General features: G+C 32.8%; 3 protein-coding genes across 3 annotated transcripts; all 3 read right to left on the reverse strand.

Annotated features, from left to right (window-relative positions):
• Positions 1-781: 781 nt before the first annotated feature.
• Positions 782-6,253, reverse strand: LOC110870312. Its single transcript, XM_035976073.1, has 9 exons — positions 6,184-6,253; positions 5,979-6,086; positions 5,514-5,726; positions 4,970-5,408; positions 3,927-4,867; positions 3,581-3,805; positions 2,588-3,496; positions 1,688-2,445; positions 782-1,312 (listed from the first exon to the last, which is right to left on the reverse strand). The coding sequence occupies exons 1-9, from the start codon at positions 6,251-6,253 to the stop codon at positions 782-784; spliced, it is 4,194 nt and encodes a 1,397-aa protein (XP_035831966.1).
• Positions 6,254-7,505: 1,252 nt separating this feature from the next.
• Positions 7,506-10,399, reverse strand: LOC110873364 (replication protein A 70 kDa DNA-binding subunit E). The gene is made up of 12 exons (XM_022122280.2): positions 10,331-10,399; positions 10,040-10,196; positions 9,678-9,945; positions 9,488-9,587; positions 9,277-9,404; positions 9,120-9,204; positions 8,893-9,025; positions 8,582-8,790; positions 8,348-8,468; positions 8,092-8,274; positions 7,956-8,024; positions 7,506-7,863 (listed from the first exon to the last, which is right to left on the reverse strand). The coding sequence occupies exons 2-12, from the start codon at positions 10,190-10,192 to the stop codon at positions 7,648-7,650; spliced, it is 1,665 nt and encodes a 554-aa protein (XP_021977972.1). The 5' UTR covers positions 10,193-10,196; positions 10,331-10,399; the 3' UTR covers positions 7,506-7,647.
• Positions 10,400-11,288: 889 nt separating this feature from the next.
• Positions 11,289-13,516, reverse strand: LOC110873366 (pathogenesis-related genes transcriptional activator PTI6). The gene is made up of 3 exons (XM_022122281.2): positions 12,103-13,516; positions 11,767-11,884; positions 11,289-11,670 (listed from the first exon to the last, which is right to left on the reverse strand). The coding sequence occupies exon 1, from the start codon at positions 13,236-13,238 to the stop codon at positions 12,468-12,470; it is 771 nt and encodes a 256-aa protein (XP_021977973.1). The 5' UTR covers positions 13,239-13,516; the 3' UTR covers positions 11,289-11,670; positions 11,767-11,884; positions 12,103-12,467.
• Between the last annotated feature and the right edge of the window lie 2,929 nt (positions 13,517-16,445).

Genomic DNA, 16,445 nt, shown 5'->3' on the forward strand with positions numbered 1-16,445 from the left:
GACTTGAGGTTACCTCTTATTTATTCAGAGGTTTTAAACCATTAAGAGGTAGTATCTGAATGGTCATTAAGAGGCTACCAAACAGCCCCTAAATCTTACTCCCCCATTTTACTCTTAAAACACACTCTTTTGACGCTCGAACCCCAGCCAAACATCAACACCCATACCACCACACCGCAAGAGGTGGGGCAAATAAGTGTCGTGTTAACATGACTAATTCACATATTAAACCATTAATTTTATAACCTTTTTTAGCGGTCTTTATATCAACACTTAAATTAGTTCAATGTTTGGTTCAAACGTATTCTTTTATAAACATTTTTAGTAATATGAAGTCATGAAAAAAAATTATTTAGGTTAAACAAATCAAGACCGTATGCTATGTTCAACCGTTAACACTTAAATATAATCCATGGAAAAGTCTATACAAATATCACATATGTCATAATATAATAGAAAAAAAAAGGCAAAAGAGGAAACCTTGCATTACATGATATCATTAAACTTAATTATATTACTACCAATAATGTTCTAAATATCATACCACAATAAAACACAAAAAACGGAATCAGCTACTCTCTCACCCACTATAGTACAATATACCCGTTATACTTACGCCTAACATGTATTATATTACAAAACTAGGTTAGGACCCGCGTGTACACGCGGTTTAACAAAAGAAAATAGTCATGGAAAAGAATTGAGATGAAATGATTTTTTTAATATTAACAAATTATTGTTTAGAATACGTAGGAAATTTTCTAAGAATTAAAATAATAATTTAAATTTCACTAAAGATCTCCTTATACACCACATTGGTTGTCTTATTTGTAACATTTTCATGCTCATCTAATATAAGTAACTTCACACCAGCTCGGCTTTTTACTCTTGACAATGCGACATAAAGTTGACCATGTGTGAAAACGGGATATTTCAAATACAATCCAACCCTTGATAGAGACTGTCCTTGACTTTTGTTTATTGTCATTGCAAAACATACACATAATGGGAATTGACGTCGTTGAAACTTGACAGGGATTTTTTTGTCAGATGGTATCAAAGTGATTCGTGGAATATATGTTTTCGTACCGATGTTTCCTCCGGATATAATTTCAGCTTCAATAACACGTTTTGCAAGTTTGGTAATCCGTAATCTAGTACCGTTGCATAAGCCATTTTGTTGATCAATGTTACGCAGCAACATTACTGGGACGCCAACTTTAAGTACTAATCGATGATTAGGCAATCCTGATATTTTAAGACCATTTAGAACGTCAGGTGAGTATAAATTTTCGTGTGTTGGATTCTTAGCCTTGTCTGTTTGACATATGCTATCAGCGCTCAAATACTCAATTTCATCTCCTGGAAACAGTGCAAGCAATCTTTCATTAATTTCATGTACCACTTCATTTGTTGGTGCAAGTATGGCTCTTTCTGCGAAATAATCTTTATCTTTATACAATTGAAGGAGAGAAGGGTATACAAAGTCAATTAAACTCGACATAGGATCTACCGAGTTTTTTATTAGTAGGTCTTCAGGAATTTCTATGGTCATATGACAGTCATCGGTATCACCAATGTTTCCCTCACCCAAATCTAGAAGCCACTTTGCAAAAGATTTGGTCTGTTCTGTTTCTGATGTGTTATTCCCTATCGTTAACCTCATGTTTTTTGTTAGTGTTAGGACTTTGCATGTCCTCCAAATGTAGGATGAAGTGATGGAAGCATTTACAATTTCGCGTCTACTACCATTAGGAACAACCGGAAGGATTTGTCTAAAATCACCACCTAAAACCATAACTTTACCTCCGAAAGGCATTTCTGAATTAAGTGAATCATCTGATTTGAAGATGTCTTTCATTGTTCGGTCCAGTGCCTCGAACGCATGTTTGTGAATCATTGGAGCTTCATCCCAAATGATTAATTTTGTTTGTTTTAGTAGATCAGCAACCTCCCCATCTGGTTTGATGTGACACATTGATTCTTCGGTAAGATTTAAAGGAATATGAAACCTAGAATGTGCTGTCCTACCACCAGATAACAACAGAGATGCAATTCCACTTGATGCTACGTTTAATACAATTTGGCCTTTAGATCTGATAGCCGAGGACAATGTCTTCCACAAAAAGGTTTTACCAGTACCTCCATAACCGTAAACAAAGAATAAACCTCCTTTGTTTTCATCAACGGCACGAGTTATCTCATCAAATATTAATCGTTGTTCAGATGTTAAAGTAATTAGATGAGTATTAAATTCTGCACCAACAACACTTACATCATATGATAGCTCATCTGTTATTAAACGATTGTCTGCTGAGGCTATGGATTGACTATCAGGATAAGGCATAGAAGGAAACCTTCGTAGGGTAGAGTTATTCCGAAGTAAGTAATTCTCTATTTCCAGCAACGTTAGATTCTTTATTTGTTCTTCAGGAAGAGATAAGCCTATTATATTAATTATTATAAGTGTATTAGTTAGCATAGTATAATAAAGAGGTGAATTTATAAAAATTGTATTTACATAATGTAAAGTTATAGTTAATATTAAAGATTTATTTATGATAATATTAAACATGAAATGTGATACCTTCAATTCCTGTTTGCTTCTCACGCGTATGTAAGATGCCATCTGCAAGGTATTCCCATGTATTTTCCCACACGTGTTCAGGTCTAGATAAGGTATTAGACGACAACATGGTAGCAAATAGATTGCGAAGATAGTATCCTGAACCTGTATAGTAAGCCTCCTTAATAGCTTCGATATATTCCCTATCGTCATCCAAAAGGCCTAGAGCGTAGCATGCGTCTCTAAATGTAGGGAAGACTTGTCCGTTTACTGTTCTTATTTCTTCAAATGATTTAGGACCTCTTACCTTATTAAGAAGGATTCTTAAAAAATAAGCGTCGCCCATAGATGGATTAACACAATGAATACGTCCAATGGGTTTGCCTATTTTTCGTGTTGTCCATGTTCTATCCTGAGAATTCCATACAAATTTAGTTGGGAATTCAACATAAGTAAGGGTACGTGCCAACTCATTGTTTTTGTTAACTTCCATCCAGGACAAAAACATCGTAGACGAAATTGATGGTTTGTTAAGAATGTTTTCTAGCTCATCATCAGGACCGTATATAACATTTTGCTGGTCTGGTAGATGAAAAGGAAGCCTGATTACCGAAGGATACCTATAATGAATATCAAATGCAAAAATGCGCCACGAAGCTTCACATGCCGAGAGATATCTACAGTCATAATGCTTTTTGATTTCGTCTTTCCCATTTTGTCGGTGACCTTCTTCATCATTTTGTATAACAGCAACTTCTGTCCTATCGGGACCTTTGTTAATGTATTTGAACAGGTATTTAATTGAAGCGGCCTGGTTACACCATTCGACATTAATGTGTGCTTGATAACGTCTCAAAAGTGTTTTGTTGTATGGGACTACACTTCTGTTGTCAAGCTGAACATCTGATTTCTCAACAAATAACCCGGAATCTGTTCGTTTATATATTGGATAACCTTTGGAATCTAATGTAGTTTGATCACAGAATTTCTTAGGAAATTTCTTTGAACACTTACCTTCGAACATACATGGACAATTGAGATTTGCAAGACCACAAGGTCCATGAATCATGTAGTCACTGACAAGCGTATACAACTCTGGATCTACATTTTTGTCAGGTATTTCAGCTGAGATAAAGTTATCAACATGCTCAACCGAAGGTAGCTTATTATCATCTTGTAAGAATAAACAGATATGAGCGTGGGGTAGGCCTCTTTTTTGAAACTCTATTGTATAAATCACTGCAATACAATTGGTGATATAAATAATAGTTTAACATGTAGTAATTTATATTTATATAACTCTAATAAAATTAAAAATACTAAAATAAAGTTGAATAATTTGAAGCTTAGTGATTATTACCTGCCGAAGACTTCCCAAATAATGACTTTTCTCGCAAGTCTTTTATGATTGAGTCCAACTTAATTTTGAACAGTCGGCATAAAATGTCTGGTCTATCTTCGGGATTAATGTTCTTATCCTTTAGAAATCTTTTAATCTCTGGCCATTTAGGATTGCACGTGATTGTAATGAAAAAATCAGGATAGCCAAACCATTTACAAATAGCCATTGCGTCATAATAGTTTTCCCTCATGTAACGTGAACCACCAGTAAAGGAAGACGGTAGTATTACACGTTTTCCAACATTTGACATATCTTCATTTCCATTTTGTCGCAAGTTATTAAGGTTCTCATATGACTCGGATCTTAGATTTTTTTGTTGGAAGCGTATGTAAAATAGCCGCTCACTTTCAACCATTGTATAGATGTCAACTAAGAACTGTTGCAAAAGTCGTCTGGCGTTTAAAATTAGAGAGAATTGATTGTCTCTATCTTGAATACGATACGCAAAATATTCCCTCATTGAACATTTAGAATCTTTTTTCTTTTTTGATGATCTTCCTTCTCTGTGAAGAATATCAATCCGATAACCGTCTTCTCCAAAAGGAAATAGCAATGGATATTGAAGCGCGATATAGGATGGATGAAGCTCACTTATACGTTGTAAACCATCTTTTTTTGAATCTACAACAACATCTCGGTTGTCTAGTGCATCTTCAATATCTCCAACTATAAGTGCAGCAACTTCAGAAGATGTTGGTAAGTTGTATGTACGTCCATCTTTAGTCCTTTTTGACTTTAGGCGTAATTTAAGGTCAACATGAGGATTGTCAAGAAAGCGATCTCTTACACGCCTATATGTTTTGACCAGCTGATTATTTGAATCTAACATCACCTTTAAGTATTCTATGATTTCAGTGTCAAGGGAATCAAAAGATGCTGAAGACACTTTCTTTGAGTTACTGTAAATAAATTTTAAAAAAGTATTAATTAAACTAACTGTTGGAAGAACATAAAAGTATTTATAAGTAATAAACAAATATTAATAAGGTTTTGAGGGATACCTGAATATGTTCTTTCTATTAGAGACTTCGTTATTAGTGTCATATATATAGAGCTGGGCAAATTTTGGTTGGTCACCTTGTTTAGGAAGAAGACTTCCTAATGTATGATAATTTTCACCACTAATTCTATATATGAACGGAGCATTTCCTTTATTAATCTTTGAATCAACTTTCCCACCCATTGAAGTAAAAGAAAACATAGAGTTGTAACGTCGAATATTTTGTAAAAAATGCTTGCTTTTTGCGTCTAAATTTTTGAAAAGATTCTGATATTCCAGACCTGTTTCTTTAAATTCTGGAAGATGTACCTTCCCATAACCACAACAAAGCATGTAAGTTGTTTTGCCAGCAAAATCTCTTCCTTTTCCTGCTTCACACGCCCACAGTTTGGCATTACATACTTCACATATAACTAATTGATCCCCATGATCTAAATAATCTGTTAAATTATTAATACAAATTAACAAACAAATGTAAGGATTATAATTAAAATAAATGAAGTATAGTAATTGGAATTAGATTAAGTGTTGTAGTAGATATTTACATTTAGATACTCCTTTATATGGATCTTGTGCATCTGATGTCAAGTCATTCATTGGCAAAGGAGATAGAGATTGTGCGTTACTCAATAACGTATGTTTACCTTTGGATAACTTCCTTAAAGTTGAGGTCGTAGATGTAATGATATTTGAACATATAGTATATCGTTGACTTTTGGATGACGGGGTTGAGTTGTTATTATTATAATTAGATAGACCTGGAACAATCAAACTTAAGATGTCAGAAGATAATATTATAGCTTAATGTATAGCTTTTAGGAGTAAAGTAGAATATATCATACCAGATGTGGAAGTACTGAAGGGACTTGTATGATTTATATTTATATAAACATTATGCAAGCTGGTAGTTTTATTGGTAAATGGTGTTGCTAGTGTTGTATTTTGTAGGTCATACGTATGGGATTTTGTTGAATTTGATGATGATATCTTGTTAGAATTTGTTGATTCACGTATCACATTGGATCTACGACTATCCAACACCATCTTTCTAAATTTACGCCTCTCTTTAAATTTACGCCTTTCTTCGGCGTTGGTATAAGCATTATCGGAGGGAATAACTTATAAAAAAAAATCATTACAAAAGTTAGAATTAGTAAAATTTTAAAAAAGTATACATGTATATAAGGTAATATATATGGATAATAGAAGACTTACAATTCGATATTTCTGCGTTGGTAGGTTTTGTGGAAGAAGAATGAATTTGAGTATATGTTCTTTTTGACATTTCCTTGTATAATCAGAATGTAAAATAATAAGATTGTATGCTATGTAAGTAGTTAGAACTTGTACCACTTCTAAATGTTTGAATAAAGAATCTAAATAGAGTCTATTGACTATTATGCAATGTGCAGGGGAAGATAAAAAGAAGAAGTTATATACCTGGATGTAGATGAACAGTTAAATAACTGTTAAATTAGATGTCCTTGATGTGAAACTATTCTTTGTGTGTGATTGTGGAAACAGGAGTTATGGAGTTATGAATGGTGGGTGAGATTATGGGATGTGTTTGAAATCTTATATAACTTATGGATTTTGTTAGCACAATTTATTGTTATAAAGATTTTTTAAGTTTATCAAGAAGTGTAGAGATAAGTTTTTTTTATTCTTAGCATGTACCTTTGATAGTTGTTAGTATTTGGATAAGTTGTAGTTAAAAGATTACCGTTTGTGGATTAAAATTTTAAATTACTTATGATATTAAGTTATGAATTAATTTAATAGTTTTAAAATTATCGTAGTATGTGGTAAGTAATTTTTGTATATTAAATATTAAAATCTATTTGAAATCATGAATGTTATATTAAAAAAGGAAGTAATTTCAAATTACCGTAGTATGTGGTAAGTATTTTTCGTATATTAAATATTAAAATCTATTTGAAATCATGAATGTTATATTAAAAAGGAATCAATTTAGGATTTATAATATTTCAGATTACCACATCTGATAGAAAGTTGAGGTATTTGATTTGTGATGTGATTTGTTTTCTATTTGATTTTTTTTCTTTTTTTGATAAGTAGTTATAATGTATTGGGTGAGATTATGGGATGTGTTTGAAATCTTATATTTCTTATGGATTTTGTTAACACAATTTATTGTTGTAAAGTTTTTTTTTATGTTTATCAAGAAGTGTAGAGATAAGTTTTTTTATACTTTGGATTTACCTTTGATAGTTGCAAGTATTTAGGTAAGTTGTAGTTGAAAAATCATCGTAGTATGTGGATTAAAATTTGAAATTACTTATGATATTAAGTTATGAATTAATTTAATAGTTTTAATATGTGGGAAGTATTTTTTGTATATTAAATATTAAAATCTATTTGAAGTCATGAATGTTATATTAAAAAAGGATTCAATTTAAGCATCAAACGTAGGATTTAAATGATTCATATATGTATAGATTTTATATATACAAATTAATTAACTTAATTTATATTAAAACATTTATTCATTTATGTATAGATATGATAAGCCAATGTTAAATAAATGAGTAAACAATTATTAAAATATTCAAAATCAGACCATAAAAATCCCAACATAAAATTCTGTAGTTTCGTTTGAGAATAAAATAATAAGAACATGGTAAAAAACCGAAATCTTTGAACTCAAAAGCAGTTAGACTACTTTTCAAGTTTAGGGATCAAAAGTTTGTCTTTCATTTGAGCCTTGATGTCTTCTTTGGTTTCAATTTTTCGACTTTTTGTTGAAGAAACTGAATAGGAGTTGTCTAGATCGTTAGAATCTTCTAGGGTGCGTTTCAGATCACAAGGACTCTTTCTACTCTCATAATTCTTGGGCAGTGGTGTTGAATCATCTACAGCATAAGATTTTGAATCCTAAAATATAAAGGTAAACAAAAACGAAATAAATAACTAATAGTAATTATTTAAATCTTGTATAGTAGGATAGGTTATCTATATTATATAACCTTGACACCAGCATCACTTTGTGACGATGAGACAGTGGTGGGGAGAATCATTGAGTCAAACTCTTCAAACTGCAACATTAAAATTAAGGTTAAAACAAATTTTAGCGGCCTAATATTAAATTTGTATGTAACATACCGGGACAACATCAAACTTCTTTTCAAGTTTTGCTATTATTGCCGGATCATCCACTAACTTATTGATCGAAAATCCATCAACCTTGTTGTCCACATTATATTTTTTAACATGAATTTTAAATGCATACTTTTTGTTGATGAAAGCATTGAATTCAGCAGGTATGGTTTTTTCATCATCCGAAACCTGAAAGAATATTAAAATATAACAGACATTCAAACGATGCTAAAAAGTTGAAATAGTATTTTAAAGAAATTACCTGTAAATATTTGTCAACCAACTGTTTGGCAGATAAACCCAAAAGTTTGACTGTGTCACGGTCAAATAGTGTAAGATTTACAATTCCAGTGCAATCTTCTACTTGTATTGAAACTTTGTACCTAAAATCGAAAAGTATTTTTTGTACAAATTTAATAGCATAGCAAGTTAGCGGATATGTCATTGTAGTTGAATAATAAGATATATATAATAATTGTATATGTTGATTGAATACATGTGAACTGCAGGGACAACATCTCTTTTGCATTTCTTATTAGTACATACTAACACTTCTTTTGGGTCAACATCATCACTTCCATTATCATCTTCTGGGAATTGCAAACTTGGGGAAGCTTTGCAATTACAACTTTCACAACCAAGATAATACCATTCACTATCTTTGTCTACAGCCATCACAGTACCAACAACAATAACATGCATAACCTGCAAAACGTATGTGCATATGTAACCACTAAACCTTATTTAGAATATCCATATTGGGAAACTAAATGTTTGATATGGGCGTAATTTAAATATTGAACATGCCTGAGCTATTTCCCTAATCTGACGAATGGTGCTGAAAGTAGTGTTATGTAAGAACTCGTCTTCATTAGATGTGACCCCAGACTGGCCGATAGAACGATGAGTCGATGTTGTAACAGAAGCTTTCCCAATGTAACTGTTAAAGGTTAGGTATATGATGTAAGAAATGTGTAATCAACAATACTCAGGTTATGGAAATCGGTCTTTTATCACAAAACATACGGATTTACCTTCTTTTGAAATTAACAATCTCTTCATTGCGTTCATTGATGAACAACTTAGTAATGTAGTACGCATTTGCGACATTGATGGTACCTAATATAAAATATATAGTAAGTTAGTATCATAACTAAATATAAAAAGTTAAATCTATAGAAAATGACAAACCTTTGTAGTCATGGACGCTACCAAACTGAACAATAAGTACAATATGTTCTTCTTCCTTATTTTTGGAGATGTACTCTTGCATTTGATCGCAATATTCCTCCCACAACGTCAGCTTTAGAGCAATACCCCTGAAATTGTTATTAAGTTAGCGAAAAATAATAAATACAATTTGAAGAAAATTATTAGAAAACGATATTAAAGGAGAACAAACTCCAAATCTCTCAATATTAAGTCCATCTTGTAGGATTGTTTGCCATATCGTGTTGTTGTATCCTCCCTTGCAAACCATTCCTCGACGTACCCAATAAAGTCTACAATGAAAGAAAAGATAAGTTCTAACATTAAAACTAAAACATAATTTAACTGGTATATTATGAGTTTGTTTAGTTTAGGAAACGTACCAGTTCGAAATTCTGAAGAAACTCCACCATTTTTAATAGACTTAAATGTTGAAAACTCAAAGCCATGTGTTGGTCCTATAAAGTTGTTACACTTTCGAATGGTTGTTTCCAAATTGAAAGTTAACACATATTTGGTATCAAAATGTTTAAACTTCTGGTTATTTTTATCAAAGCGGGGTTTAAAAACGGTATAGCATTCATTTTGTTGTAAAATTTTTTCATGTTTTTTAAAGTCATTACTCCACACAGTGGCCTGCATTTTGGTTCCCTGACATTATAAGTCAAAATAATGTATGTCAAAAAAACCTAAAACATGATTAAGTAAAGACATATTAACTAATTAAAGTTGTAAAAGTTAATACCTTTTCGTCCATGAGCACCATATCAATAGCCCATGTCTCACCAGCCTTTTTGGGATTTGATCTCTTCCATAGCCTAACCACTTTTACCTTTATTGTAAAAGCTCTTGTTTTGCCGTCAATATCGTTCAAATAGATGATATTTTTCCCTTCCATGGTTCTGTGAAAGAATATATAATAGTGAATAGTGAAAACGATATAAATGAAGTGCGGAAAACAAATTAATGTGATGGAAAAAATATACCTTTGTTATGTCTCTGATTGTTCTGAATGATGATTAATGGGGTGCAGCACCTTTGTTATGTCTCTGATTGTTAATGGGGCGCGGTATTTATAACATAAAAAGGTATAAATAGATAATGATTTTTATGTTTTTGAATTATTATCAACTATAATTCAGAAATAGATAACTATTATATAAGTTAAAACTTAATTGTTTACGTAAGTTAAATACTTATTTGGTATTTTTTGAATTGCTGTTTAGTAAGGAAACTTTAATTCACAAATAGATATAGATTCTAGAATTTTTAAATTATCATTTAGTGAAGAATATGATCATTAATATTTAAGATAAGATTAAGATTAATAACTTAAAATTTTATCTATAGATAAAAGCCACGGAAGTAAAGAGAAATATTAAAATATTTGCTAAATGGATAAACTATTTCTCATTATTAAATGGGTAAGATGATTGTATTATAAATTATTTTCACCGATGTAAATTAAAATAAGTGAATATTATATTGCAACTATACATATCTCATATGGAGGCTGTCGAAGGTGTGGTGGGGGAAGCATATGTTGGTTTTCTCACCCCCTACACCACAAAATGGTATTAATTATTGTTTTTTTTATTAAATGTAATTTTTTTTATCAGATGTAAGTATTAATACAGTTTTCTTGTTCTTAAATGTAATTTTACTATTTAGTTACATATTTAAGTAATAAGAAAAATAATACAAAAAAAATTGTTAAATATTATTTATTAATCAATTATCGATTATTAATTATTGTTTGGAGCTCTACCACTATGATTTTAGTGAGTTTAAATACATTTTATCCAATGATTGTAATTATTATATGCAAACACTAATTGAGATTGGTATCATCTATGGAAAAAATTCTTATACGGAAATTATTCAAGAAGCTATACATATATTTGAATTATCATTTTTATCAAAATAACCCTTTAAGGTTGAACAATTATATTTGTTTGGGTTTGGTTGGCGCAATGAGAATAGGGCCATTAGTGAATGACAATCAAAACATAACAGGCATAAATGAAATTACTCAACAGTCACATACATGTTATAATTTTTTATTTTTTACTTGTTTATACATATCTAATGGTTTGTTTTTTGTTATGAATTGGGCTTTTGGATTGGGCTTATTGGACATCTTGTGGAAGCGGTTTACTGGACATCTCGTGGAAGCTGTTTGGGCTTTGCACATATCATCTCAAAACACTAAATCACTCTAAAACCTTTAGTTGGTTCTGCAAACTTCCTAACGATCAGATGTAAATGAAGAGTTTTATGTCCCATACCTTCAACGCGAGTCAATCGACAGTCTGGTTATAAACTTTCAAACTTGTCCCTTACATTTTTAAGTTCAAGCGTATTCAGGTGGAAATGCTGTATAGGAAACACAAAAGACAGAACGTTTAATCTATACATATATTAACTAAATCATCAAAAGGGAATGACCATTGCAAAGAATGTAGTACTTGCCTTTTCGACTCAGACCTCGTTTGTTTGCAGCAGTATTTTTGGCCATATGAAAGATATGTGGGAACCAATCGCGTAGCGTTTCTCCTTCTATCCAAGTGAGATTTTAACAAACCCTAACCTAAATAATCAATGATTCAGGCAAAGATATGTGGGAACCAGGAAAAAATGAGATTTTATTTCAACATCATAAACCCCCAAATTATTCATCTCATCTCACGCAACAATATCATAATATTATCAATAAATACTCAAATCAGCAATACAAAGAAATCATCATTTCCACCAACAAACCCTAACCTAAATAATCAATGATTCAGGCAAAGAGGAAAAGTGTACCTTTGATTTTGGAAGATGTTGAAGGAAACGATTACAATGATTCAGGCAAAGATAGAAAACCAAGGAGTTCAAGATCAAAACTTGATATCTAATGGGAGGCGAATAGATGTTGGGAGGAGAGATGAACGTACTGGGGGAAAACCTAGGGTTAGAATCAGAGAAAATTAGGAAATAAGAATATATAGGATCCGTATGATTATCGGGTTTACCCAAATCCAAACACGTGAAGTAATTGTGGAGCAGGGGAATTGCGCCAAAACCAAAGAAACAATACCTTGATCAGTTGCCACGTGTCCACATTTAATTTACTTTATTATATGTATAGATACTTAAGTTAATTATAAATATAATAATATATAATATACTTAATTATCAACGAGAAAATCATCAATGTCAAAATCACAAAACCCTTCACCGTAGTAATTAACTGGAACCTCAAAATCCGGATAATTAATATCCACGTCGACATTAAAACAAAAACCAAAAGCATCCACGTCATCATACCGAAAACCGTCAAACGGCGGTAACTCATCGTCAAACGGAAGCACAGAAGTCGGCGACAAAACGACGTCGTTAACATTAACATTAACATTAACATTAACATCCACTTCACCGTAACCGTTAGGTTTTTTACTGTCAACGATTTCAGCTTCCGTTAACGAAGCTACCGGAAAATTCGTAACGGCGTTACAACCTTTCATCCTCACGGCGGCGTTATCGTACACCGTGGCAGCTTCCTCCGGCGTATCAAACGTACCTAGCCACACGCGCTTCCGCCGGGCCGGATCACGTATCTCCGCGGCGTAACGCCCCCATGGCCGCCGGCGAACACCTCGGTACTTCTTCACCGTTGCTCCCGTGCACCTCACGCGCCGCCTGTTCCGATTCCGCTTCACAAATCTCGTAGAAGAAGAATCAACGGTGATTTGAACCACATGCTTCTTAATCCTCTTCGTTGTTAATCGTTCTTCATCTTCTTCCTCATCGGAAGATGAATCGGTTGCGTAGGGATCCGTCATAGTAATCCTAACAACTTTCCTCTTAAACGACGTCGTTGCTGCAGGCTTGTTCGTTGTGATCACGTGCTCTGTAAACTTAACCGCTGATCGTACGGTCACAGTGTTTTGTACCGCCATAACATGAAAGATCAAATAGAAACTTACTAAGAAATTTGGTTGAAGGTTTTAGAGAGGAATTTGACAGGTGAGCAGAAATAGGTGAATATAACTACTGCTGCGTGTGTGAGGTGTTTTTGGCGGGAGGGTGTGGGGATTTGGCGCGCTTTTGGTACCGGTTTCCGGTGAGAGTAAGAGGGGGTGGTTGAAGGGAAGGGGATATGTGTGAGTGAGTGTGTGTATATAAAGAAGGGAAGAGTATAGTAGAAAGTGGGAGTGGGATCCACGTATGCAAGAAATGATATTTTGGTTTGTGTGTGCATATTCACCAATTTTTATAGGGCTGGAGTAGAGGTTGATCCGATCGTCTTACGGGTTCAAAGGTCGGATTGGTCCGATCAATTTGACCAGATTTTAGAACCAGATAATCTATATCTATTTATACTTTCTATAAAAAAAGAAATCTCAATAATATAAGAAAAACTGATGTGGCAGCCAAAGAGCCTGTCCAATATTGCTTTTCTTATGTCATTATTGTATTATAAAGCCTAATATATATAAAATCATTTTAAAATATATATAAAAGTCTATCTCATCCCAAAACCTCTGCTCATATCTATCATTTAAAGCCAGCAGAGGTTGAAAGTCTTTCCTTTGACAAAACCTTATAGCACAGCAGATGTTTTGAAATGTTTTGAAATTGCCGGTAATTTCAAATTCAAAATGTCTGGCGATATGTAATTTGCAATTAATGCATGTCACTCGCTCACTTCTGTCAATCATCTTTTTATATAAAGGTTTTTTTTTTCTCATTTCACCCTTCATATTTACACTCTCGTGTTCTCTGCTTTTGTATTTTCAAACCACACTTCCAATGTATCTCTCCCTCAAATCCCTTCTTCTCGGTACTCGTCATTTGTTCATAAATGATAAGAGAAAACGGAAGCTCTCTCTAACCCACTTTCAGAACAAATTTTGGGGATATGTGGTTTGCCTTGATGATGGTAATGTCATATATATAATTATATTTGTTTTGGTTTTTGATTTTTCGTAATTGTTTTTTATCCGAGTTATGACTAAATTATGATTGTGAATGATTTGAGCGGATGATGAAGATGACTGTTCTACAGTTGGTTCCAGCATCATTGTTCCAACATCGTTGAAAGTATGTTTTTTATTGTAATTTTGAAATTTTGAATTTTGAACTGATCTACTCTAATTCTCGCTTTATATTTCAGTTTAATCACAGTTGTTTGAAATTCATACAATCGTATGCGGGTTATTGATGGTATTAAATTAAACACAAAGAAAGATTATTAAATGTACAATTAAATTAATCTGGGTTATGACTAAATGATGATTATGAATGACTTGGGCAGATGACGATGATGTAAAATCTACAGTAGTTCCTACTAAACGCAATAAAGGATCTGTTTTTGCTGTAAGATAAGATTTTATTTGATAAGATATATAAGTAGATTCAGTTTTTTCTTTCCTGCTTTTTTTGTATTAAAAGATGCCTAAAGTTTAGAATTTTGAAGTATTTAAATAAAATATAAAAACTAAAAACACTAATGAGCTATTCAACCCAAACGAACATGTTCACAAACATAAATGAACGAAAGCGGCATTTGTTCATGTTCGTTCATTTAACTAAACGAACGAAACTTCTTATTCGTGTTCGTTCGTATAATAAACAAATGAACACATACGAACTTTTAATCAAATAGTTCACGAATTATTCGTCGAACATTTGGTTTATTTGTAGCCCTAGAGACCGGGTATGGAAATTGGAATATGATTATGTAATCATGTATTAAAATTGGAGTACGATACCCATCTCATCACTCCAAACTGTTAGCTATTATTTGTATAATTTATATGCGTTTGTGATTTTAAATTTATGACCATGACTTTTCTACAAGTATGGCCAAATTGCAGCAGTAGCTATTGTCTTTATCTTCTTTTTGTTATTTGCTGATTTTAATGTGTTATTTTGTAAGTAAAGATAATACTAATTATTATGGTATTTTAAATCGTAGATTTACTAATTTATTAATTTGTCATTTTCTGAACTTGGAAGTTGGATCTCATGTATGTTTTATTGTCAGTACATACTATACATAAGGCTAAAGGGTGTGGGGATATGGGTTGAGTTATCAATCGTCACGTAGGATCATTAATGGATTGCTACACCATCCCCTTGTCTCATCCACCATGGTTGATATGGATTAAACCATGGCAACCATGAACCTCATTTCCTTTTTTAATTTCTCCCTTTCCTTTTCACAAAAATAAATTAAAATAAGAAAATAATACTTTGGGTCATGACCACACCCTTAGGGTAGTGGTTTTGGATGACGTATTAAAAGTGGGTGACATAGCGCTGATATTGAGGATCATGATGACTATGAGGGTCATGACCACACCCTATAGCCTAATACGAGCATAATTTTTAGCAATTTACAAGATACACATATTAGACCAAAAGTAGTGATCATGTGGTTAAACCACATATGACCACGAGGGTAACACCCCAGCCCCCCCCCCCCCCTCGTGGTTGATTTGTTTTGGCCTGTCTTCATGGTTCCAAGCACGTGGTGAACAATGGGAATATCGAGGGTAAGTTACTGTTGGACGGTAACAAACCTTTAAAAATATCATTTTCTTTATTTTCACACACATTATATATATTAATCCATTTCACCTTTCTAAATCACACAAACTTATTTACAAAAACACTCACCACTTCTTCATATATATTCTCAACCTATTCACAAAAACATTCAAGATGTTTCCATATGATTGCCCGTTTAATCGCACATCCCGACCACCCTGTCAAGCCATGAACCGTCCTAACGCCTCTAGCTCGTCATACCCCCCAAAACACGAATCTGGTGAACGAAAACAACGATAACGAAGGCTGTAAATAAACCAGATGTTCATCGAACGGTTCATGAACCGTTCGGCAGGGAATTTGTTTATGTCTGTTCGTTTAATAAATGAACAAACACGAACAAGAAATTCCGTTCGTTAAGTTAAACAAACGAGAACATGAACAAAGGTTTCGTTCGTTTATCTTCGTGAACGTTCAGTAACCTGTTTGTTTTTTTAAATGTTTTTATATGTTGTATTTTTGTTTTATTGTTTATAGTTTTTTAAAATTTGAGGCCTTGGTTATACTATATGCCTCCCCCAACATCCCTTAATTGATCATTTCAATTTCAG

Source organism: Helianthus annuus, chromosome 8 (genome assembly GCF_002127325.2).
Source record: "Helianthus annuus cultivar XRQ/B chromosome 8, HanXRQr2.0-SUNRISE, whole genome shotgun sequence".
Lineage (NCBI taxonomy): Eukaryota > Viridiplantae > Streptophyta > Magnoliopsida > Asterales > Asteraceae > Helianthus > Helianthus annuus.